Source organism: Eptesicus fuscus, chromosome 3 (genome assembly GCF_027574615.1).
Source record: "Eptesicus fuscus isolate TK198812 chromosome 3, DD_ASM_mEF_20220401, whole genome shotgun sequence".
Lineage (NCBI taxonomy): Eukaryota > Metazoa > Chordata > Mammalia > Chiroptera > Vespertilionidae > Eptesicus > Eptesicus fuscus.
Window position 1 is genome coordinate 11,750,928 of NC_072475.1, and position 23,124 is coordinate 11,774,051.

At 40.3% G+C, this 23,124-nt stretch overlaps 1 protein-coding gene across 7 annotated transcripts in view; it reads left to right on the forward strand.

The window, feature by feature from the left end:
• The window catches only part of APP (amyloid beta precursor protein), a 229,520-nt gene that overhangs the window by 63,666 nt on the left and 142,730 nt on the right, over positions 1–23,124 (forward strand). For all 7 annotated transcript variants that reach the window (XM_054713635.1, XM_054713637.1, XM_054713636.1 and 4 more), the window contains exon 3: positions 12,946–13,075. In XM_054713635.1, coding sequence (XP_054569610.1) covers positions 12,946–13,075 — 130 coding nt within the window. The remainder of the gene's footprint in view (positions 1–12,945; positions 13,076–23,124) is intronic.

The following is a 23,124-nucleotide window of genomic DNA, read 5'->3' on the forward strand; positions in this document are numbered from 1 at the left end:
CTACCTGCAAGCCAGGAAGAGAGCTCTCACCAAAACCTGGTCATGCTGGCACCGTGATCTCAGACTTTTTCCTCCAGGATTAGAAGAAAATAAAGTTCTGTTGCTTAAGCCACCCAGTGTGTGGTAATTTATTATGGCAACTGGAGCTACACTAGGACTTAGCATGGTTTCTGCGGGCAAAAGGATTACAGACCCAAGGTGTCGCTGAGAATAACTGTTTCTGGAGGTCATGTCTAAGAAAGCGTTTTATCTGAAACAGCTCTGACCCAGCACACACTAGTAGTCATTCATTTAGAAAGTGCTTGTGGATGGCCTTGTTGGCCTGGGGATGGCAGCAGAATGGGCCCTGAGAGAGCCGCCCCTCAAATGGAGCCATGGCTTCCTTTTGCAGGGACTATTTCTTCCCATTCTAAACAGATTTTTAGGCGAGAGTTGGGGAATGTTGGCCCATAATCCAAATTTGCCCTCTGTTTATGTTTACCTACTTAAAATGTAAGTGCTATGATATACACTCAATAGTAGAGTGATAAACATGTACATGACTAAATATTCAGTTAAATATCCTATATACTGAAAGCCTAATATGCAAATTGTCCCCTCTACCAGGAGTTCGACCAGAACCCCAGAACCAGGGGGCGGGGCTGGCCAGCCAATTGTGGGAAAGGAGGCCCCAGCCGGCAGCAGGGGGTGGGCGTGTCCCAGCCGGCAGCTGTTAGGGACCCACCCTACCCGTGCACGAATTTCATGCCTCTAGTACTAAATAATCACTACGTATGCTTTCTGAAAGTATTAAGCAAGCCCTAGGTTGTTCTTTATGTGACCCTGTGGTAATAGGTTCCATGGTGGACTGTTGATTAATTATGCCTTCTGCAGCTACCCTCTTGGTTGAACCCGAGACTTGCTTTAACCAGTAGGATGGAGTTGAGGTGACACTGGTTCAGTTCTGGGTCTAAGCCTTAAAAAGTTCTAGAAGTTTCTCTTCATGCTCTGAAAAGGCAGGCAGCCATGTAGAGAAGCCCAAATGGAAGAGAATGGAGCCTCCTATCCATAGCCCTACCTGAGCTCCCAGCCAGCTGCCCGCACCAGCCACCTGGGCAGGGCCCGGTGGGACCTTGCAGCCTTCCTTGTAGCACTCTGGTTGACAGCACCAGGGGAAGAAGAATTGCCCGGTCAACCCACAGAACTGTGAGAAATTGTACATTATTATGTAGTTGCTAGCTTTCAAGATGACTCCCAACAATCCTTGCCTCCCTCCCCTTATTCATGTCCACGTATAGTCTCCTTTCACACTGTGCGGGGCTGACATGTATAATCAATGAGATATTACAGAAATGATGTTGTGTGTGACTTTTGAGGCTAATTCAGAAAAGACACATGGCTTCCACCTTGCATAACTCTTGCTGTGGTGGGAGCCAGCCGCCTGTCACGAGGGCATCCCAGGGCACCGGGGAGGTGTACTTGTGGCGAGGAGTGGCCTCCTATCAGCAGCCAGTACCAGCTTGACAGGCATGGGAGCGAACCACTTGGAAGTGGACCCTGTAGCCTAGTCAAGGCTTCACGTGACTGCGGCCCAGGTCTTAACTGCATCCTTGTGAGAGCCCGGATCCCTCAATGAAGCCACTTCCAGATTTCTAACCCACCGAAATTGTGTGCTATAAGAAACATTTCATCGTTTGAAGCCACTAAGTTTTGGGGTAGTTTGTGTGCAATAACAGAGGACCACAACAGACATTCCCTCAATTATTATTCTCCTCTGGGGTCCTTTAATAGAAAACAGCTCCTTTTTTCTGTTCTATACGAGATGCAGAAAGTGCTGCCATCATGAAAACAACTTGAAAATAACGATATAAATTATTCATCATTTAACAGCCTAAAGTGGCCACTTGCCTTAATGAACTGCTATAGTACCCAAACATTGGTCTAAGGAACTAGCAGTCTTATAAATAGAATAAAACTAGGATAATATTCCATTGAAGCATATTAAAACCTAGGGGGGTGGCGGGGAAATGAGAATCTTTAGCTTTTATTGTCTGTCCTTTTGATTGAAATGAGATTTTTTTCCCTTTCTAAAAGACAAACAGTTTTATTTAAACCAAGAGCTTTGGGATGAGAAAAGAAAAATAAAATGGAAATGTATTTTGATTCTTCATCTAAAGAATCTTGTTTTTTCCCAAATGTAATTCAAGCAAATTTAGCAAATATTTATTGAGTGCATGTAGGAGAGTATTTTGTGTCACGTGTTGCTGAATGGTGGGGAGACACCACTCTTGGCTCATGAGGAGCTTATATACATACACAACTAGGTAAGTTGAAAAGAGGATTTAGAAAATGCAAAGGTGGAATGAGTCTGTAAAGCAGAGGGTCTTGATTATAAATCTGGGGGTTTGCGTCTGATTCTGGAGATAAGAAAGAGCTCCGATTAGGGGTTAATACCCAAAATATATGAAGAACTCATACACTCAGCAACAACAGTTAAAAAATGGGCAGAGGACCTGAACAGACACTTCTCCCAAGAAGGCATACAAATGCCAACAGGTCTGTGAAAAGATGCTCAACTTCACTAGCTGTTAGGGAAATGCAAATCCGAACTACAATGCGATACCACCTCACACCTATTAGAATGGCCATTATCAACAAGACAAGTGATATCAAGGGTTGGAGAGGCTGTGAAGAAAAGGAACCCTTATTCACTGCTGCTGGAAATGTGAACTGCTACAGCTGCTATAGAAAACAGTATGGAGGTCCCCAAAAAATCAAGAATAGAGGTACCATATGACCCAGCATCCCTTTTTCTACCTGAAATAGTCAGAAAAAGTCAAGAACCATATGATGTCACTCATATGTGGGATTTAAAGCTGAAAGCAACAAATGAGCAAACAAGACAAATAAACAAAAACTCACAGACACAGACAATAGTATGGTGGCTACCAGAGGGAAGGGGGTGGGGAGTAGTGAAGGGTAAAGGGGGTCAAATATTTGGTGACAGGGAGATTTGACTTTGGGTGGTGGGCGCACAATACAATATACAGACGTGTATTATAGAATGTACACTTGAAACCTATATAATCTTATTAACCAGTGTCACCCCAATACATTTAATAAAAGGGGAAAAAAAAGAGCTGTGAACTTGTTTTTTATCTGGTCAAGACACTTTTAGAAGTATTGGCCTGAATTCAAGGATAGATTAGATTGGGGAGAGAAAGGAATTCAAGTCGCAAGATGTTAGTGAGAAAAGGGATGTGAGAGAGCATCCTGCTTGTCCACCTCATGGTGTACCAGATGTTGTGATATGGGAGCCCTGGGGTCAAGTGCAGTGAAGGGGAGCATGGCCTTTGATATCAGACAGACCTCCCTTCATATCCAGCCTTTGCTCTTTGACACCTGAGCAATCCAGAGAGCTGCCTCGCCAATCTTAGACCTCCCTTTTTGATAGGAACACACAGGTTTAAGCGTGTCAAGTGTGTGTCATACAAGTTAAAAATTGTCAAATTAAACGAGAAGTTGTTTGAGCCCCAGTATTGTTTTGTTTTTTTTTTTTTTTGTTTTTTGTGTGTGTGTGTGTGTGTGTGTTTAAGGACAGAACTTAAAACACAGGCTCTGCCGCCCTCTTTATCCCTAACCTTCAGAGCACCCTTGGGTGAGGTAGGGGCTTGGAGCAGGTGTCCATGGCTCTGCTAACACACGGGGGACCAGCTCTCTGGAGGGACTTTTGAACAGGTTAAGCCTCAAGCGCTGGCAGAGATTTCCAGCTGGGAAAGAAACAAGTGAATGTGGCTTGTTTATCATCCCTTCTCTCAGATGATAGGCATTCTCTTTTTTCCTAAGTGTTTTCTTTTCCACAGCAAACAATATGTGTTTTCTGTTTCTTTAATCTTCTTGCTCTAAATGAACAGTTGTCTTTGTCTATAAATGAACAGGATCACCAGACAAAGCTTACCAGCATCTGAATAAAACAAAAACTGCCCCTTTGGTGAGTTGAACAAAGCCATTTCCTTTGCCCAACTTTCTACTCTAAAATACATAACCGAATCTGGGATTCCCAGATAAGAATTGTTCCTCAAGCTTATTTTCAATCCACAGTAATAATGGAGTTAAAATCATTTAAAAAAACAAAGTACACATGGGATTTTTTAATCTAACCAATTTTGAGGGCATGCTGTCTACCCAGGGCTGTGGCAGAAGCTACACCCTCGGCCATTGTGATGTTGCTGTGTCTACCATCCACCTTGGTAGGCTTAAAAGTGACAAATTACAGGCACATAAACATTGTGGTTTGGGAAAGATTCAAAAATTCCTGTTAGGTGAAACAATTTTTGAATTGAGGTATTCAGCTATCTAATGTGAGGACAGATCTACTTTATGCATTAATGATCAATATAAAAATAGGAATTGCACAAATCACAGTATGTAGAGCTAAATGACATAAAACCAGTTTGGACTTTGTTTTTTACACAGTAATCATTTAATCAAATTACTGTTTGGTTTAACATTTCTTCCTGTTATTATTGATCTCATTCCTAAATGCATTCTCAATTATTACAGATTTGCAGTCATACTGTACTTTTATAACCGGCACTTTATTTAGAAATATAAGAAAATTCGCATACATTAACAGAGAATGAGAATCTAGGCTATAGGTGTGCACATCTGTTTGTGTTTTCACATTTGTGTTCTGTCCTATTTGTTTGGGTGACACCCTTCTCCCCGCCAATTTGTTTTTACATTTGGCCCTTCGGAATAAGAGTGATACTAAACCAGGTTCTTGGACAGTGTTATCCAAGTCTAGGTATAAATGTATGTATATACATGTACATTTAGACACAGTGGGTCAGGTTATTGGGAAATCAGCTAATGCCCGAGTGCAGCATTTTCCTTCCTGGCTTTAGGCCCTCATTGAGCAAGCCCAGCACTGCTCACACGTCCCGTTATTACTATTACGGTCGTGTTTCATCAGCTGCTCACTGCCTCTCAGCACCTCATTGCATTGTAATCAGAGAATGTTTTCGGTTGGTTTCTGCTTTTCTTTCTCAATCAAATTAGTCATTCCGTTTCCAGTAGCCCTCGCGATGAAAAGAATTTACATTGAAAACAGTCTGGTAGGATTTTTTTCTTTGCATTCCAGAAAATTTTAAAGAAGGAAGTTTGTCATTTTAATCCAGACACAGACTTTGTTTTGTTTTAAAACCTATCCTTAAAGAAAGATAAATGATCCAATAAAAAAAAAGGGCAACAGACCTAAATAGAATCTTTTCGAAAGAAGACAGAAGGAAGGCCAAGAGACATATGAAAACATGCTCAAAGTCACTAATTATCTGAGAGATGCAAATCAAAACGACAATGAGGTACCATCTCACACCTGTCAGAATGGCAGTCATCAACAAATCAACAAACGACAAGTGCTGGCGAGGATGCGGAGAAAAAGGAACCCTTGTGCACTGCTGGTGGGAATGCAGACTGGTGCAGCCACTTTGGAGAACAGTATGGAGTTTCCTCAAAAAACTAAAAATGGAACTCCCATTTGACCCAGTAATCCCACTTCTAGGAATATATCCCAAGAAACTAAAAACACCCATCAGAAAGGATATATGCACCCTTATGTTCATAGCAGCACAATTCACCATAGCTAAGATTTGGAAATAGCCTAAGTGCCCATCAGCAGATGAGTGGATTAGAAAACTGTGGTACATCTACACAATGGAATACTATGCTGCCATAAAAAAAGAAGGAATTCTTACCATTTGCAGCAGCAAGGATGGACCTGGAGAGCATTATGTTAAGTGAAATAAGCCAGGCAATGAAAGAAAAATGCCACATGATCTCACGCACTTATGGAAATATAAAGAATATTATAACCTGATGAATAAAAAGATAGATACAGAGGCAATAAAGCACTGAACAGACTGTCAAATTACAGCGGGAAGCCTGGGGAGTGTTGGGGAGGGAGGGAAATAGATCAACCAAAGGACTTGTATGCATGCATATAAGCACACCAATGGACACAAGACACTGGGGGGGTGGCATGAGGGCATGCGACAGGGGCTAAGGGAGGCTGGGGGAAGGTCAATGGGGGGAAAAGGAGATATATGTACTAATATATGTAATATTTTAAACAATAAAAAAATATTTTAAAAAATAAAACCTATCCTTAATGGGCTCCTGGAGTGCTCAGAAATGGCTCCTACTTTCACCAAGCTTCACCTCCATCAGTTTCGTCTTCTGTGAAACGGAGCGATTGCCCACTGATAGAGGGTGACATGACTAACATGAAACATTTGCAGTGGTTCTGGCGCAGAGTAAACCCTCAATTATTATATGTTTTCTTTATTCTCCTCTTGAATATGTTTTTTGAAAAAGAAATCGGTCTGTAAAAGCTTTCAAAGGAAATGACCCCTGGTTTAGGCTACCTCTATATCATGTCGCTGCAGGGTTTTTGAGTTTTTGTTTCATGTAAATGTTCATTCGTGCCAACTGCCATTGTGTATATACAATTTGGATCTTGGTTGTTTCTGCATTGAATTTTTTTTTTTTTCTGCCTGTGATGTAAATTTAGAAATTTGACTGTTTCAGCTGGGATAGTTTGCTGTTGTTTTGTGTGGGGTTTTTTACTTTAATTTTGAGCATCATGAAAGTACATAAACATTGTCTTGACTCTTTACTTTTTATTCTTTTTAATTCAAAATTCCAAGCCATATATACCAATTAGCAAGAATAGCCTAATGCCCCATGTACCTATCACTTCACTTCCTCGATGAGCAGATCTGCTCACTGGTTCCTGGATCCCTCTGGAATGCAGTGCTTGATCCTGCCTCCTCCAAGGTCAGCATTATTTTGGACAAGAACCTTGTGCAGATGTGTAGCTCATCTCTTTTGCAGAGCTGTAAATTGACTATGAATGCTACTGACTGACTTCTTACATATTTAGTGTCGTTTTATTAATATTACATAATTGCTTGCACTTTTATTTAAAAGAAAAGAAACATCCTTGAGAATATGCTTAAAAATTGATTTCAAAAGTGGAAAGACTAGAAAGAACTGTAAGTAAATTATTTTCAGAATTAGCAACAATTCCCAGGACCCTTACCATTAACTGTTTTCAGCCTTTTCCTAGCCGCGTTTGATTTTGCGTTCTTGAAGTATCCTTGGTCTTTTGGAATATACAGTAGTTGTGTGTAAACAAGACTTTTGTCATTAATCCTTATTCCACATGGCTTGTTTGCAAAAGGGATTATTGGGGTTCCCCTCTTTGCTCTTAATATTGGAAATAGAGGGAATTTTCTATAGAATTCTGACAACGTATGTCTTAAAGAAGTATTTTTCTATTTCTGCATATCTAACTACATGTTCTTGGCTTTCTTAAATATCATCAATTTTTTTCTTGCTCTGCATATTTAACAACTTAAATGTCATCTTGTTAAGGATTAATATATTTCCAATTTGGATAGAAAGAGAGAGAAAAGGACTTTAGATTTTTTTAAACTTGGAATGAAAATGTTCTGATGGTGATCAAGCTTTAAGGTATTTTTCTGTAGTGGGCAAAACCACATAGGCTACCAACCGCAGCCTCGGCTCCAGTAGCTTTCAGAGATAAAGCATGCTTCTATGGCCAGAAGGGTAGGCACTTTTCAGGTGCCTGGACCAAACTGATGGGCCCTCTTAGCCTAAGTGAGAGACCGACTCTTAGTTCTTTCTGAGCCTCTTTCTCAGCTGTGTAATTATTAATATTCATCTGCAGCTCTGTATATAAGATGCTACTGTTTGAATAAGATGCCCCATCATACTTGGAAAAATAATATTGGAAGACATCGAGATGCTTGTTTTTTCTCAAAAGCTCATAATCCAACTCTAATATTATACTATTTATAGTATCTTATTTAGGAGATACATTGATAAGACCCAGTGGGAGATTAATATATAATGAATTTCCCTCCCATGATGCATTCTGAACTTAACCAGAAATATTCATTAAGTAGTTACTAGGCACTTACTGTGCCATCTTAGTGTTGGCCATTATTGAGGGGAACACACAAATGAATCACATGGTCCCGCCCTTTAAGGGATGTATAGTTTGATAGGACACATAAGTGTCAGAGATGGTAGAAAGTGGTCGGTGATCAGGGAACTGTGGTTGGATAAAATGCTTTGGATACAGAGATTGAAGGGATCAGGGAGGGCGTGTTAGTGAACCAGCATTTGAGCCAGGCCTTTTTCTAGGGCTTTGATCAAAATAAAGCTACCACTTATGTTTAAAAGCGGGGGGGGGGGGGGGGGGAGATAATGAAGGGGACACACCATGCCTCCGTGGGTTAATAGGTAATCAGGCAGTCCCCGTCTGATCCTCTGTCTTGTCTGTCTGTCTTTGTTTAGGCTACTAGGCTGTCTCATCTTAGCTTCTTTTTCTGCACATCTTCCTAGTCTCCTGTGGTAGACCAGCTGGTTCTTCCAGATACCTTGTTCCCCGTCACACACCAGTTCAGAGATGCACCAGCTCTGGCCATGGCTTATCCTACCTGCCAGTCAGGTGTCCCCTCATCTAGCTGGAGCCTATATAAACTAGTCTAGAACTCTTTTTTAAAAAAAAAATTTTATTGATTTCAGAGATAATGGGAGAGGGAGAGATAGAAACATCAGTGGTGAGAGAGAATCATTGATTGGTTGTCGCCTGCATACCCCCCACTGAGGACTGAACCCGCAACCCAGGCATGTGCCCCAGACCAGAATTGAACCCAGGACCCCTTAGTCCATAGGCCAACGCTCTATCCACTGAGCTGAACCAGCTAGGGCTAGTCTAAAACTCTTGAAGAGAATGCAATTTACCGTTTGCTTTCCTTTGGCTGTAATCAGCCGTCTGGAAGGAGCAGAAGAGTTCAAGTGCTCACTAATGAGTTCTCCTTCAGAGGACTGGGGGCTGGGGCTCTGTGGGAGGGGGAGGGGCCTGGCAGCCTTCTGAGAGCTTAAACCACAGGTAATGAAGGTGGGGCGCCAGAGGGAGGCAACGGGGTACCAGATTGTGCTTTCCACCCTTCAGGAAAGTGCATTTTCACTGGAAAGGTGGTGCAGCTATGTACTTAACACAAATGTGAGGCGCACTGTAATAAATACCAGAAAGCATTCCTGAAGGAGGAGAGGGGGATTCACATTACGGTACAGGGGATGGAGGGGGTTTGTCCACATGGGAGGACCCTAATGGGCTTGGTATGTGCAGTGTGGTGTAATGTAAGGGTCTTAGGTGAGAGTGTGTTTGGAGCACAGTGTATGGATCTATTCATGCAGCTGTAATTCAGGAAGATTTGTTGGAACTGAGGACAGTTTGCTTTTCAAGGAACTAACACGGGCCTCGATTTGCTACTTCTTTACATTTTTATTAATGTGCCTTGTGGTTATCTAAAGTCTATCCTATATAATAAAAGCCCAGCAACCGAACGGCGGAATGACCAGAACGACTGGTCGATAAGTCACTATGACACGCACTGACCACTAGGGGGCAGATACTTAATGCAGGAACCTTCCCTGGTGGTCAGTGCGCTCCCACAGTGGGGAGCGCTGCTTGGCTGACTGGGATGAGTGGCGCTCCCACAGTGGGCTGATCCCTGCAGGCCATGCCCCCCACCAGTGCACAAATCCTGTGCACCAGGCCTCTAGTTTTTTAATAATCAAAGAAATCATTACTCATAATTGGGGTTGGAGAATGTTTTTGTTGGGGACATAATTTTATATTTCTGTATATATAACTACATGTTTTTGGCTTTCTTAAATGTCAGTTTTTTGAAAATTAAATAGCTGAAGGGATTCATATCCTTATTTTCTTCTTATGTGATGATTTGAGATACAGCAAAAGAAAATATGAAACATTGAACTGATGCTTGTGATTAATTATGGTGAAAAGTCAGGGACTTCAAACCACAAGCGCATTGGTGTCTCTAATTGTTTTAATCTTTGCTCTTGCCTAAAACTATAAGCTCTGCTACTGTTTCAACACAAAGTGCTTATTTGTCTCTGGTCATATACTGGAGCTGCTTAATAAAAACAAAACAAAACACTAGGTATGCAGTACTTGGGATTTTCTTCAGAAACTTCACCATGATTTTTTCATTATGTTTTTTGTCCTGTTGTTTATTTTCTGAGTTGGGGGGGCTGCTTGTGCCATGTGGTAATCACTTCGACCAACTGGGACTGGCTGTGTTCCAGGAGAAATTTTGTGACCTTGATTGTTGATATTCCTCCCTCTTTCTAAATAAACATGATGTCACAACAGCAGAATTGTATTATCTTTGGCAGATCCCAATGAATGACTTCTCATCTGGGAATAACAGTAGGGAAGTCAGGGCTGCAGGTAAACCAAGCATGGGATCCACGTGGTTCAAGTTCTGTAATCTCCTCCATCTACATGTTACCAGTTGTCGCTGTCGGTGTCCTGGAATATAGGAAGAGAGAAGTGGAAACACAGGAAATGAGACCTATGCCCTAGATTTTTGTGGTGGGAACTGAAGCAAATTCTGTATCTGGCTGGTCACTTCAGGAAGCTCAGGTGATCTTTGGGTGAGAGGCCCGATTGCTAGAAGATTAGCGCCAGAATGAATGACTGCTCTGTCACACCAGCTATGACCCCAGGACACTGAGGATGGTTTGCAACGCAAACCAGAGATCCTGTTTTCCTCCTTATCAGCTTGTACCCTACAAACAGCTTCTGTGGTTTTGAGTTGAAAAGAAGAAAATGTGACTTGACTGCCTGCCACGGGGTTTATGGGAAACCGAGCGCTCCTGGGAAAATGCTCAGCAGGGCAGTATTTCTGTGAAGTGGCAGCTGGAACCCCTTTAGAAAAATGCAGTAACTCATACTTTACGGCACATAAAGTCGTGTCCCTCAGGGCGAATTCTCTCGTGTCACAGAGTTTATGACTCATGAGTGCTGCACTTTTGTGAGATAATAAACAAGGGAAGGTGGTGGGAGAGTTATGCGTATTCCTGTGCAAAGAACCACTTCACCTGTCCTCAGAGAGAAAAAGGCCACAGGGTTATTAACTTTTTAGTGGCATTTTGGAGTGGAGCATTATCTGACCTTAAATGCATGCATTGTAGTAGTGCTAAGATACTTACGTAGAAAATAAAATAAAGGGAAGGTGGCTTTTTCCTTTGGGAGCTAAGTTACTGGCATTGTTTTTCTGTGTGTGTGTGTGTTCTTATAGCAGCATATGCTTTCAACATTAAATTTACCCCATGCTACATTGATTGGTGCCTTATTTTGTTTTAATAGACTTTATGCTTTAATTTTTTTAAATAGACTGAAGTCTATTTTAGAGCAGTTTAGGTTCACAACAAAATTGAGAGGAAGGTACAAGAGATTTCCCATATACCCCCTGCCCCCCACACATGCACAGCCTTCCCCATTACCAACCTCCCCCACCAGAGTGGTACATGTGTTATTGCTGATGAACCTACATTGACGCATCATCACCCAAAGTTCAGAGTTTACAGTAGGGGCCACTCTTACTTGTACTTTCTGAGTTTGGGCTAATGTATGTGTTCACCATTACAGTATCATATGGACTCATTTCACTGCCCTAACAATCCTTTGTGCTCCTTTTCATGCCTCCTCACCCCCTAACCCTTGGCAGCCACTGATATCTTACTGTCCATAGTTTTGCCTTTTCCAGAATGTCATAGAGTTGGAATCATATAGCGTCGAGCCTTTTCAGATTGGCTTCTTTCACTAGTGATAGGCATTTGTCGGAGAGAGCGACTTCCCCCTTCCACCCTTCTTGAGTCCCCTCTAGTCTCTTAATGCTTCTCTTTTCACTGGACTTACCTGGCAAATCAGTATCTTGATGAAATGCAAGCTTTATGCAAGGGGAAATCCATTTTAGAAAGAAATTTTTATGGTTATATTTTCTTTCAAATATCTACTCATTATTAATGAATAAAAGTGGTTTGATATTTTACAAATATATCTTGGTTGATCCAAAGTCTACATTTCATTCCAAGTGCTCAATAAACTCCATGATGTACTGAGAACAGTAATCAAAGCAAAGGTCTGTAGCTAATTATCAAGGGAAGAGATCCATAAATGCAATTCTTTATCTAATCGATAGCCCAGATAACTGTTTGATAAGTTATTCTCATGTAAATTACTTTGAATAAGAAGGATTTTTATATCGAAAGCTTGCTATGTGTCATAGACTGTATGTAAAGTATTTGCCCAATTGGTAAGATATGGATGGGTTGAATTTCAGTGAAGGTAATATCTCCATGAATCTACTATAACATTTATTTAAAACATTACAGAATACAATCCTCACACCAGTTTACTTTGCATTGAAAATGACCCCGTGCTTAGGAGAGGGTCCCCTCCCCATTTCTATTTTTATCTCCTCTGGAAAAATAATATTTTAATCCTGAATAGGTGTTGTAAAATACGAAAAGGCACATTGCTTAATGTTTGGACTGGAATGATTAGGTGCTTGTCTCTTGCATATTTTTCTTTACCCTGAATTGCTTAAGCTTGATTGGACATGCGCCAGATTGAGTGTGGGGGGATAGAAAATAAATATACATCTATCAACAATTGAATCTAAAAATCAAAATAAATGAACAAGAAATCTAATGAACAAACTAAACTGATGAATAAATGAATAAAATAGAATCAGAGGCATGGAACAGAGTGACACATCTCAGAGGGAAGGGGGGCGGGGAGAGATTAACCAAAGATCTTATATGCATATAGGTATTACCTATGGACACAGACAATAGGGTGGTGAAGGCCTGGGGTGGGATGGGAACCAGGTGGAGGGTGGCAATGGGGAGAAAAAGAGAGACATCTATAATACTCTCAACAATAAAGATTTAAACTTTTTAAAAAAGAAATACATTAGAATAACCGTGGTGATGGATCAGGTACTTGCTTATCCCAGCTCCTGCCTCAGGTAACAATACCCTTTTTGTGTGCTCCAGGTCTACCCTGAACTGCAGATCACCAATGTGGTGGAAGCCAACCAGCCAGTGACCATCCAGAACTGGTGCAAGAGGGGCCGCAAGCAGTGCAAGACCCACGGCCACATGGTGATTCCCTACCGCTGCTTAGGTGAGCCGGCCAGCCGTGGCCCTGACCTTTGGGGATGGGAAAGAAGGATGCTCTGATTAGCTCCAACACACAGGCTCTTGTTCAGCATGTTGCCACTCTATATTGGATTATATTTTGGGCTGTTAAAGTAGCATGTGTCCCGACAGTATAGGAGACATATTTCTGAATTTCCTGACACAGATTGAATTTACCCAGGGTGTTTTTTAAAATTATAAATTCTTGGACTGATCCCAGGACTGCTGAATGAAAGTGCCTGGTGGTGGAGCCCAGGAATCTTATTTTTACCAAATTCTATAGGTGATTCCCACACACACTGACTATCTACACTTGCAGAATTAAGGCCTTTTGTGTTTCCTAACATTGACTTCACAGAAGAACAGTCCTAATGTGAAGCTCCAGCGTTTTGCTAGCTTCTTTAAAAAAAAAAAAGAAGTATTGATTTCAGAGAGGAAGGGAGAGGGAAAGAGAGAGATAGAGATAGAAACACCAACGATAAGAGAGAATCATTGATCAGCTTGCCTCAGGTACGCCCCACGTTAGGGATCAAGCCCGCAACCTTGGCATGTGCCCTGACCGGGTATCAAACTGGGGTCTCCTGGTTCGTGGGTCAATGCTCAACCACTGAGTCATGCCGGCTGGGCTAGTTTCTTAATCTCGTTCCTACAACAGCTGACTACTCTTCCTGTTTGGCCATAGCTGGGGAATTGGAGTTGGGGGATTTTTTTATTTTCCCCTGCTCACATCAAACTAGAGGAAACAGTGTGATCACTAAGGTGTAAATGTGTGTTTCTCTCACCGACCTCAGATTTCACTTTAACTTTTCATTTAGAAAATTGAGTTGTTTCATGTGGTATTATACTTTTTCCCTGTGGAAACACATTTAATCTGACTTGGTTATTAGTCTCTTCCTTGTTGATATTTTTATGTAACCAGGTGTTGTGGAAATCAACTGTCTCTGATCTGATGGCTAGCATCTAGATGTTTTCTACAAGTTTATTCACCAGTAGGATGGTTGTTAATAAAGACATAGAGATCTACATAGGGAGGGTGTAGACAAATATTGATATACATTCCAATGACTGCTGGTAAAGACTAACAGGATTTTTTTAAAAAATCTATATTTTTTTTATTGATTTCAGAGAGGAAAGGAGAGGGAGAGGGATAGAAACATCAGTGATGAGAAAGAATCATTGATCGTTTGCCTTCGGCACACTCCCCACTGGGGACCCAGCCCGCAACCTGGGCATGTGCCCTTGACGGGAATTGAACCATGACCTATTTCATAGGTTGATGCTCAATCACTGAGCCATGCCAGCCGGGCTAAAAGGAATTAAAAAAAAAAAAAAGTCCCAACAGGAAATTTAGAAAAAAAAAAAGGATAACTATTGAAAATACTGGAGCTCTCTGTAATACTTGGTCAAATATGAATGTTATTAGGGCATACTGGCTACTGTTAATGCATGTGTATAATCTGAGATGTTCATAGAAAAAAAATGGGCATTAGTATGAAGATTTCATCTGGTGGATTTACTCACAAGGTAATTGATGAAGAGAGTTGGAAAAGCAGTATCTAGCTGTTATACCAAGAGACCATATAATTCAGCACAAGTTAGGAAGGAATCACGAATTAGTTAATTAGGCCTTGTTAATGATTAGTTTCTGTTGGTTCTCACTTTCCCATTCTATGAAATGTTTCAAATCCATTTTCCTTAGATAGTCATCTTACAGGGAATGGATACTAGGTCTTTGGATGAGTATTATGGCTTATGACACAGATAGGACACATTGCTGTTTGTTTCAGGTGAACGTATATCATTTTGCTTAGACTTTCTGTTTCAGAATTCTATTCCGAGTTGTTAGAATTGACTGGAAGGTGGAACCCACATGAAGATTGTAATTCACTTCCTAGTGCCACTTGGTTATGGCAGCTAGGCACCTCCCCCATCTCTATGGCAAGAGTGTATTGAAACTCGAGGGGAACAAACACTGTAAAAAGGAGTAAGAGCTGTATAACGTCTTCAGATATAAACATGAAGTCAGGAGATTTCATGAAAATGCTATGATTAACTGTCAAAATATTTGTTTTTATCATGATAAGCAGTGTTACCCACCATTTAGGGAAACTTCATCCTAAGTAGTCTCACTTCACAGACACAAATATTGAGTCAGTGGGATCGAATCTCTTGCTGTAACTCACACAGAGTTTGTTAGTGGTGGAATCAGGACTAATGCCGAAGATCTTTTGATTCTTAATCCAATGTCCCTTACAATATTAACACAGAATTGTTTCAGAACAAATATCCACCTGATTTACAAAGTCAAAATCAAATCATAAACGAAAGACTGTGATTTAGAGGCAGTAAATAACACTTTTTAAAAAAACACTCACAGTTGTGTTTATAAAAGAGACAACCTTGACCCTGGAACAGGATAAGTTCCCACCCAATAATGTGTTCCACTCTATGGTAGTAACGGGCAGCAGTCTGATATATTACCTGCTGCTGGAACAAAGAATTACTGTTGAGCATTAACATAAGTACCCTCTAACCTCTGACCTCACTGGCTGTATCCAAATATATCTTTTAGACACACACAAAAAAAGGTTATTTTATTGAAGTTAATTCTCAGAAAGGTGCTACCTAGAAAACAAAATATAATTGTCTTAAATATTAAGCATATTACAATTCAAAATAAAGCTTGACTAGAGAAAAATGCCTGCTATGCCTGGCATGCGACCTTTCTGATCTTTCTATCCGATGCGGATCCGATGTTGCTCTGGGTTGTGTTTCTCTAATCCCTGTGTTTGCCCTGGGCATACTTGCTCCTTGGTACCTTGCATTCCTTGTCTAAATGGGGAACGTGTATTAGGTTGCTGTTGCCATTTTCTTCCTGTGGAGTGAATGATTTCCCCTGGGAGTGGGTTGGCTTTGTCGTTTCACCCTTTGTTTTTGATTGTGTCTCTGGACCGCTCCCCCCACCCCCAAGTATAAGATCTGTCTTAATCATAATAACCTTTTATTGTCTCATGTGGGATTTAAGCACATCATTATCATTACTCAAGGAGAATATTTTCTTTGAGAAGCTTTAAACCCCTTTGCATTTGAATGACTGCTCTACATGGTGTAATAGATCCACTCTTGAAATTGATGCCCTCTGCACTTGTCTCTGTCCAGTACAGGCAAGGTGCATTGCATAAGATAAATTACTATTGATCTATGGGGGTGCGGGGGGGGGGGGGGCGGCGGCAAAGATTAAATTAAACCAAAAGAATTAGAAGTGAAAGAATTACTACCTTAAATGTCATTCTATTTCATTATATATCCAAGGCTTTCCAAACATACAAGTAGTAATGACCGGGAAGCTATTCAGCTATGGTCAGATGAAAAATTCAAGGTATTCAATTCACCTTAATTTTGAATTGTATTTTTTAATAACATTTTAAGACCAGCATACTTTGTGTTTTGGTGGCTGCTTTTGTGTGGATTAGCTACAACTATTTTCAGTGTGGAAAGGATGTATTTAGATATTCTGACAGATACTGTGCCAGAGTAGTTTTTTTTTTAATTTATGCTAAACAACAATTCTCTTGAGATACAGCAGCGTGACATTCAAGAATGTTACACAAGATTTCACCTACTTTTAAGAATAGGGATGGGGAATGTAGACTTTAATGATCTTATAAAGGCCTGTATGTCTCTGTACGGTAATTCAGTGTGATCTGGAGTCAGTACCTATGCCTCCTCCAGTCTTCATGGACCTCTGCACTCTATAGATCCAACTGCATATGAAGTCTTGGGAGATGCATGTGCTGGGGTTATACATACATGCACACCATGGGAGTGATGCTTGATGAACCTGGTCTCTGCCCAGCAGAGGGATATACATTCTTGAATGTTCTGTGTTTTTTAAGGATTGTCTACGCCATGCACACATAAGGAATGCCAGAACTATGGACATTTCTTCATCGGGGAAAGCTAATCACCATCCTCAGAGAGAGAGTAGACTCCTTTTTATGTGGTCTTCCACATAGGACCTTTGAGTATTCATTCCAAGTTAGTCATACTTCAAAATGAGTATATAGAGTCTGATTCTCAACTATATAAAAGAAAATATGCATGGGAAAGAAATCTTACTAGTCTGTATCTCCAATCAGTGGAATTACAGGTGATTTTGATTTTACTTAAGCTCTTTTCTATTCGTTTCCTAAATAAATGAGTAGCTTTTATCATAAAAAAAAAAAAGGATGAATTATGAAGTCTATCATCAGATGGTGATCCATTGGAAAAAAGTCAACAGGCTTAAAAGGCACACAGAGTGATTGTTTTTAACCTATGCCTTATGAGTTTTTTACAGTAGGAATAACTTCTTATGGGAAAATATTTTATTTTAAAAACACCATGCTGCCAAATTAAAAGAAATGTCTCCGTTGTTGTTTTCAACCAGACTTAAGCAGCATTAAGCATCTCTAATTTTTTTCAGAAAGATTCTTTTTTTTTTAATATATATTTTATTGATTTTTTGCAGAGAGGAAGAGAGAGGTATAGAGAGCTAGAAACATCGATGAGAGAGAAACATCAATCAGCTGCCCCCTGCACATCCCCCACTGGAGATGCGCCCACAACCAAGGCACAAGGCCCCGACCAGAATCAAACCTGGGACCCTTGAGTCCGCAGGCCGACGCTCCATCCACTGAGCCAAACCGGCTTCGGCTCAGAAAGACTATTGATCTTGCTTAATTTTTTATTTTCAAATTTTTCATATGGGAGCTAATTTGTTTCAGGGTGCATTGTTGAACGGGGAGAAATTACATTTATCTTATCTGGGTGGGGAAGGACGTACAGCCCCTCCTACTTGGTTAAATAGGAAAACCTCTAGAAATGATTTCTTCTAAGTAGGTCATCCACCAAGACCAGTGGTTAAACCTCCTTCCTCCTCCCAGTTCTCCATTGGCCCTCAGTTATTAATTGGCTCCAGCTTGATTTGCTTTCTAAAGTTGAACAAGATTTTTTTTTTAATAAATCAAAATTGGAGATAAAAATTTAGTGGTTTTTGCTGTCTCCAGTTTTAATTTTTTTTCATCTTCTCATTTTAATGATTGTGCCTGCTATTATGTAAATCTTCTTGCTAGGACTATAAACAACTTATGTTTGTCTGGGATGAGAATTATGGCAGTGTGAATGATGTACTTAGTTAAATCCTTATTTTTGCCTTTTTTTTTTTTTTACTGGAGATGTACTCAAGAGTCATTAATCACCATGAGCCTTTACAATGAAAATTAACAATCTTTGAAAATTTGCTGTTATGCCCTATAGGTGTGCCTTGTTATCAGTGTTTTGTTAAAACACAAAATTCATCTATGCAGGTTCCAGATGATAGGCATGTTTATTTGACATATTGTTCCAGTGTTTCTCTGTGATGCATTGAAAAGTGAATAGTGAAGTTAATGGGTATCACATTTGCAGTGCATGCTAAGAATGCAGTGGTGTAGTTAAAATCAATCTCTCTGATTGCAAACGTAATGCATGTTCATTGTAGGAAGTTAGAAAATGTAACCACAACTCAGACATAAAAACCCAAATCATTTTGCTTCCTTGCAGTCTCTGTTTTTTTGCGCACATTTTTTGCTCTTACTATCTTTAACATTATGTAATTCTTATTTCCTGTTTTATGACCTACTTTTTTTCACTTAGCATTTTTATAACACTTTACTCATGAAATTAAATATTCTTGGAAAGCACAATTTCAAACTATCATTTATACCAGCCACTAATGTGTTTATCCCTTATTTCTGGTTATTTAGATAACTTCCTTTATTTTGTTGTGGTGATAGTTATTGTGGGGGCTAAAAATAAATAATACTTTTCCTCCCACCTTCTAAGTTCTTCTAGATGAGCTAAAAATAAAATTAACAGAGACAGACTAAAAGGAGAAAATAAAATTTCAATGCATGGGCATGGGGAATTCACTTAAGCATGGAAATGCCAAACGCAATGAGATAAATTTGGTTCTATTGTCACTTTAGACAAAGGAGAAAAGGGGAGCTGGGGGCCTGAGATTTCAAAGGTGAGAATGGGTGATTCACAGGCAGTTGAGGAACAGCTAAACACACAGGCCAGGTAAATTTTTGCTAGGCAACCCAGAAACAATTTGACTGGGGTAACCGAGTAAACAGGCTCCTCTTTCAAGTCCTCTCACTCACCATACTCAATTCAAATTCGGCTGCTCATGCAAACTCCCTAAGATTTCTTTCCTGGAATAGTTCTTTTTCTCTTCTCAGAAGGAAGGGGGCAGGGGCAGGGTCAAAGGTTCCTTTGGAGTTTTGTGGGGGTTTTTTTTAAATCCTCACCTGAGGATATGATTTTTTTTGTGTGTTGTTGTTTTTTAAATTGATTTTTAGAGAGAGAAACATCTATTGTTTGCCTCCCACATGTGCCCCAACAGGGGCTTGAACCCACAACCTTTTAGTGTACCGGGGGATGCTCCAAGCAACTGAGTCACCTGGCCAGTGCTGAGTTTTTGTTTTGTTTTTATATATAACCAGCTTAAAAAATCAATATCCCAAAAGGCAAAATTTTGGGTCTCCTTCATTATAAATGATGTTATGATAAATATCATGGTTCTCTTTTTCCTTAAACTCAATTATTGGCTGAATGTCTTGGAAATCTCCTGGTTGCTTTAATAAAATAAATGTGCTATTTAATTACACCTGAAAACATGGAGGAAAGTCTTCATACTGATTTGTGATCTTGAGTTTAAAGGTACCCCTACCGTTAGCTATGTTTTTTAAGTTGATAATGAGTAAAAAACAAAACAAAGCAAAACCCATATTTTTTTTTATTATTGGTTAGTAATAAAGGGACTATTTAAAATAATGTTTTCTCTAAATTTCCATATTGGGGAACACTCGACTGACTATTCACAGATAAATAAATTCTACAAAAATGACTACTAATTATATCCTCAGTGTGTAAGTATTGACCTAGGGGTGTGGCCAGGAACATAAGTGAAATGCGCTCCCTCCTCTGTCAGAAGTTTGGTCTGGGAGTGGGAGAGAGTTAATTACATCAGGAATTCTGTGAGTGAAATGAGGGAAAAATCATTTTCCTCAAGCATTGTAAGGCATTTCAAAAAAGTAACTTGGTGTTTATAGTTAATGAAAGAATTGACTAAAATGCACCAAGGAAAAGTATGCACATAAGAGCATCATGAGTATAAGAAGTGTCATAAAGTTGACAGTGAAGCCTTAGCCGGTTTGGCTCAGTGGATAGAGCATGGGCCTGCGGACTGAAAGGTCTCTGGGGTTCAATTCCGGTCAAGGGCACGTGCCCAGGTTGTGGGCTCGATCCCCACTAGGGGGCATGAAGGAGGCAGCTGGTCAATGATTCTCTGTCATCATTGATGTTTCTTCCTCTCCCTTCCTCTCTCTCTGCAAATCAGTAAAAAATAATATACCACAACTTCCATAAATCATTGTGGCATTATGTTTTTTTAAAAAAGATGACAGTGAATCAAAAGCCTGAGTTAAGACATATTTCAACTTCAGTGTCAAGGTATGTTTGAAATGTTCAAGTTTTAGTACTTGACATAGAATGCTCTCAATGTTAGTGTAACTGTAGAGTCTGGGGATAAATTCTGTGTGTTTTTTCTTCCTTCCTTTTTTTATCTCAGCCGTCAGTGAGTAGCTTCATTAAACTTTCCCTCTCCCAATCCCCTTGATAAATTTCAGCTCTTGCTGGTGATGTGTCCCAGGAGGCTTTTTTCCCCTCTGTCATTGAGTTTCACACTGTAGCTTTGAAACCTGGCTGCTCTCCAAACTGATGCACAGCTGTTGCCAGGCCTGATCGGAGGAGGATGGGGAGGGTCCCAGAAGGACAGTCTCCAGGAAGGAACCTGCGTCGACGCATCACTTGGGGGGCTTGGCTGCACTTAGAGTGGCTTTAGAGCTCCGGAAAGATGCGGCACTGATTGATGCTTTGTTAGGTCGCCGAAGGAGAAACGCACGAGGCCAGAAGGGTGAGGGATTGTGAATTTATTCCATCATCCGCACACAGGTGGCTGAGTCTGGATGGCTCCAGCACCCAGTGACGGGTGTCGTCGGCTTTTAAAGGACTTTGGGCGGGCTTTTTCCGGACGGAGACTTCTTTGTGCCTACCCGGAGGGGAGATAATGGAGTGTGGTCGCTGCCAGTGAAATGTGGTCTCAGCAAAGGGAATGTCCATAGTGAAATGGCCTGAAAAGCCAGTTCCCAGGGGGAGGGGTATTGATTCAATTGCTCGATCAAAAAACCTCACATGCATCACAAATGAAGCAAACTTTAAAATGAGGCACGTGTTAGCTTTCAAAAAAGAAAACCCAAAAGTTAAGAATGACAAAAAGTTGTAAGGTTAACAAAATAGAAAGAAACCGGCATTTCCCAGGTCTGAGCAGTATTGGCATATTCAACAACAATAATCACAACTATAAACATAACACAGTGGGCTAGCCATATGGGCTAGTCATCACAGCCATGCAAATATCAGGCACATGATGAAGCCGCACTGGACGGATCGTGGGAAGGGATCAGATGTGAAATTTCACTCTCCGTTGTGGGGAGACTGAACGTGGAAAAATCATGGAGAGAGCCATTTAAACACAGAGTTTAGAAATGTAGGGATATATAGCAGAACGGACAACTAAATGAGATGGCAATGAATGATATTATCACATCTTCTTGCTACAGAGACGTTTATCGAGTACGCCTGTGGCAGAATAAGTCAAATTGAAGGGTTCCAGGCATATTTTTTAATCTAGAAATTTTATTTTAAATTAAAAGTTGTAAGTCATATTGCTGTTAAAGAGGTGTCTTTATTTTGTGAGCTAACTTGGAGTTGGGTAAAGCGCAACTGAGCTTTTTCTGTATTATATATCGACTTTACAAGATATTTGCTTTTCCTAGGGCATACTTTATGATTATGCATGTACACTGAGTGGCCAGACTATTATGATCTCTGAACGCATAATAATCTGGCCACTCGGTATATATATTAGAGGCCCGGTGCATGAATTCGTGCATGGGTAGGGTCCGGCCAGCCTGGCCAGGGGGAGGGGACATGGGCGGTTGGCTGGCCTGCCTGCTGGTCGAACTCCTGGTCGAGGGGACAATTTGCATATTAGCCTTTTATTATATAGGATCATAATAATGCATTCAGAGATCATAATGATCTGGCCACTCAGTGTATAAAGTTACTTTTATACATATTTTACAGAATGTAGAGCACAGTTTCACTGTTTTATGTTTGTAGTTGTGATTATTGTTGCTATGGAAACATGCTTATCTTCTCTAATAATTTAGTGACAGGTGTTTGTTCAGGGACCCAAACTCAACATGATTAAAACTGGACTCCTCTTCCCCAGAAGTTCTCCCCCAACCGCAAATCTGCTTAAATTTCCAATCCTAATTAAAAAAATGCACTTTATCACCAGTTGACATGAACTTTTTGTGTAAGATGTGGGACTGCTTTAAGAATGGGAGTTAGAGAGACATTAGTGTGAGCTGGAGCATACGGTAGAAGCTTCTTGAAAGAAAGTGAGGCATGCTATGGATTCTCAGACATATATAGAGAAAATGAAAAGATCTGGATCAGAATATTTGGAGACTATTCCAGGGACAATGGTTTGTGTTGGTAGTCTTGGTACATAATGTTGGAAAATTAGAATAAAACCAAGATGGTTCACTATTTAAATTGGGAATAGTATCAAAATCACATTTCTTATTTAGAAGGACATTAAGTTCACTTGGTTATTTCTTTTATGTGGTGCCCAGAAAATATCTGAGCATTCAACGTGGTTTTATTTATCTTGCACATGTCATGAATATGCTAAAGTCACCTTTAAGACACCTTTAAGATATCCATACCTACTTTCTTAGTTCTTGCTATGGTGTATATTCTGTGCCTCAAATTAAACTATTTCGTTATGTCAGTTTTTTAAATAAATGGTGCAATTGGGTTAGAGAAAGCACTGTTTATACTCTGGAGTAACATTTCCATAAACCACAGTAACCAGGCAGC